The sequence below is a fragment of the Lagopus leucura genome, unplaced genomic scaffold (genome assembly GCF_019238085.1).
Source record: "Lagopus leucura isolate 7727_CA_CO unplaced genomic scaffold, USGS_WTPT01 34215-0_obj-0_obj, whole genome shotgun sequence".
Taxonomy (NCBI): domain Eukaryota; kingdom Metazoa; phylum Chordata; class Aves; order Galliformes; family Phasianidae; genus Lagopus; species Lagopus leucura.
The window spans coordinates 1-3410 of record NW_024964348.1 but is presented as its reverse complement, the minus strand read 5'-3'; the positions used below and the strand labels follow the sequence as shown (position 1 = coordinate 3410).

Sequence of the window (3410 nt, the reverse complement as noted above, 5' to 3'; positions counted from 1 at the left end):
CGCCGCTCCTTGCTTCTCCTTCAGGTCCTGTTTGCTCTGGAGGTTGGGAGCGGAGGAGGGAGGTGAGGGAGTTCGTTCCCTTCTCCTCTTCCCGGATGGAACTCGGATCCCTTGGGCTGCCGCCAAGGCGCCGTGCCCCGCACCGCAGCCCCGAGGCCGTTGCCCTGCTCCGCGCCCAGCAGCCTGGGCTCCCAGGGAGCCCCTCGTGCGGGTCGTCCCCCCTTTATAGGGGGCGGGGGGGTCCCGCATGACGCCCCGTAGTGCGGGCTGAGCAGATCGGGGCTGCGATGCGACCCCCGGCTCTGCTTTCCCCCCCTGCGCGGCCCGAGATCGGCCCCCCCGGGAGCGAGGCGGGACGCTGCAGCTTTTCCGACCCTCCCCGTTTTCCCTCTGTCTCCGCTGTTCGGTTTGTTTTTTTTTTTTTTTTATTCCGTTTGGGTGTTTTTTGTTTTCTGTTTTGCTTTGAGGAAGCTCCTCCATCGCATTTAAATAACGAATCGTGGTAACAGAACTCAGCTGCTGATCTACCGATGTATTTAATGTAAGTAAAGAGAAAAAGAAGGAAAAAAAAAAAAAGGGGAAAAAAAGAAAAAAAAAAACCCTCAATAAATAAAGAGAAACAGCCCCGTCGAATGGGGGGGGGGGGGGGGGGGGGGGAGGGGGGCTGGAGCCGTGCCCGTATCCGGCTGCGCCCCGATAACGCTTATCGCCACGGCGGGCGGCGGCGCGTCCCGCCCCGGGTTCACGCGTGCGGGATTTTGGCCCGCGGCCCCTTTAACGCTCGCCCCCAACGCCGTGGGGGGGAAGGGGAGGGGGAGGGGGCGTGGCCCCAGCCGTCTGTCCCCGCCCCTTCGCCCCTCCGTTAAAGCCTTCGGCCCCGCGCAACGCCGCGGTTGCCACGCAGGTGCGCAGCGGGGGGGGAGCGGAAAATCCGCTACCAGGGGAGGGGGGGTGTGGCGTCGTGGGCCCCCCCGCTCCGCTCTGAGCGTTGCCTCCAGCAGGTCCCGCCGCGATGCTGCTGCTCCGCGTTGTCCCCCGGCGCAGGTAGGAACCCCCCCCCCCCCGCCCGCAACACGCTCAGAGTTACCCCCGGTGCCACCCCCCGAGGGGACCCCGGCTCCCCTCCGCTCCCGGGCACCGCTCAGCGCCGCTCTCTCCGCAGAGTCCGTTTGCCCCTCCCGCCGCTCGCTCCGCACCGCGGCTCCTCCCGGACGGACATCGTCCCCGGCGGTCCGGGCCCGGGGGGGGGCGGCGGCGGGCGAGTGGTCCCGGTGCTGGCGGCGCTGCTCGGCCTCGGCGCGGCGCTGAGCTATGGAGAACGGCGGCGGAGGGTGAGCGCGCACCGGGTGGGGAGAGGAGGGGGGGGCACCGGGAAGGAGGTGGGTCCGGGTTATCCCCGCTGACGAGGCCGAGGCCCCCCCCTCTTCCTCCTCCCCCCCCAGGCCGCTCACGCCGCCGCCGCCGCCCCGTCGTACCCCCGGTACACACGGGAGGAGGTGGGGCGGCACCGGAGCCCCGAGGAGCGCGTCTGGGTGACCCACGGCACCGACGTGTTCGACGTCACCGACTTCGTGGAGCTGCACCCGGGGGGACCCGACAAAATCCTGCTGGCGGCCGGTGGGGCCCTGGAGCCCTTCTGGGCACTGTATGCGGTGCACGGAGAACCGCACGTCCTGGAGCTGCTGCAGCAGTACAAGGTGGGCGAGCTCAGCCCCGACGAGGCACCGCCGGCCCCCGACGCCCAGGACCCCTTCGCCGGGGACCCCGCCCGGCACCCCGGGCTGCGGGTCAACAGCCAGAAGCCCTTCAACGCGGAACCGCCGGCCGAGCTGCTGGCCGAGCGCTTCCTGACGCCCAACGAGCTTTTCTTCACCCGCAACCACCTCCCGGTACCGGTGGTGGAGCCCAGCTCCTACCGGCTGCGGGTGGATGGTCCCGGCGGCCGCACGCTGTCGCTGTCTCTGGACGAGCTGCGGAGCCGCTTCCCCAAACACGAAGTGACGGCGACCCTGCAGTGCGCCGGGAACCGCCGCGCCGAGATGAGCCGCGTGCGGCCCGTCAAAGGGCTGCCGTGGGACATCGGCGCCATCGGCACGGCGCGGTGGGGCGGAGCGAGGCTGCGGGACGTCCTGCTGCACGCCGGCTTCCCCGAGGAGCGCCAGGGCGAGTGGCACGTCTGCTTCGAAGGCTTGGACGCCGACCCCGGGGGGGCTCCGTACGGAGCGTCCATCCCCTACGGCCGCGCGCTCAGCCCCGCCGCTGACGTGCTGCTGGCTTACGAGATGAACGGCGCCGAGCTGCCCCGCGACCACGGCTTCCCGCTCCGCGTCGTGGTGCCCGGCGTGGTGGGCGCGCGCAGCGTCAAATGGCTGCGACGCGTGGCCGTGAGCCCGGCCGAGAGCCCCAGCCACTGGCAGCAGAACGACTACAAGGGCTTCTCCCCCTGCGTGGATTGGGACACGGTGGATTACCGCACGGCGCCCGCCATCCAGGAGCTGCCGGTGCAATCGGCCGTCACTCAGCCGCGGCCCGGAGCCGCGGTGCCGCCGGGGGAGCTGACGGTGAAGGGTTACGCGTGGAGCGGCGGGGGGCGCGAGGTGGTGCGCGTGGACGTGTCGCTGGACGGCGGGCGCACGTGGAACGTGGCGCGGCTGGCGGGAGAAAAGGCCCCGCTGGGCCGGGCGTGGGCATGGGCGCTGTGGGAGCTGACGGTGCCGGTGGCGGCGGGGACGGAGCTGGAGATCGTCTGCAAAGCGGTGGACAGCAGCTACAACGTGCAGCCCGACAGCGTGGCGCCCATCTGGAACCTGCGCGGGGTGCTGAGCACCGCGTGGCACCGCGTCCGTGTGTCTGTGCAGGACTGACGGCCGCCCCCACGGCTCTGTCGCCCCGCGGCAATGTCATCCCGCAGCATTGTCACCCCCACGGCTCTGTCGCCCCGTGGCCCGCCCTGGATGCGGCCGTGCCGCTGCTGGCACGAAGGTCGCTGCTTTACGGCCCCTGAAAGTGAGAGGTGTGAATGCGGCTCCATAAAGATTGCGCAGCTTTTATGGACTCGATGCTTCCTGGGGCAGCGCCGGGGCAGCTCAGGCTGCGGTGGTGTCAGGGATCCCCGCGGCTGCGGGGCGCTTCTATGGGATTCCCCGTGGGAACCCGCGGGACCCCACATCGCCCCCTATGACCCCCAGTGACCCCACATCGCCCTCCATCCCTACGGGACTCTCCGTGTCCCCACGTGACCCTGTGACCCCGCGGGACCCTCAGCGTCCCCCTGAGCCCCTCGTTGTCCCCACGTCGCCCCCCGCTCCCACAGGACCCCCCGCACCTCTCGGAGCCCCCCAGCGGGACCCTCCGTATCCCCCGGGCTCCTCAGTGTCCCCTCATTCCCCCGCTCTGTCCCTCCGTACCCC

The 3410-nt window shown here is 70.4% G+C and overlaps 1 protein-coding gene across 1 annotated transcript; it reads left to right on the top strand.

Annotated features, from left to right (window-relative positions):
• Positions 1 to 632: 632 nt before the first annotated feature.
• SUOX (sulfite oxidase) lies at positions 633 to 3048 on the top strand. Its single transcript, XM_042892026.1, is given in 5 exon segments — positions 633 to 796; positions 798 to 904; positions 1002 to 1044; positions 1163 to 1331; positions 1443 to 3048. Coding segments are annotated over 5 exon segments (1905 nt in total). The 3' UTR covers positions 2865 to 3048.
• Positions 3049 to 3410: the final 362 nt, after the last annotated feature.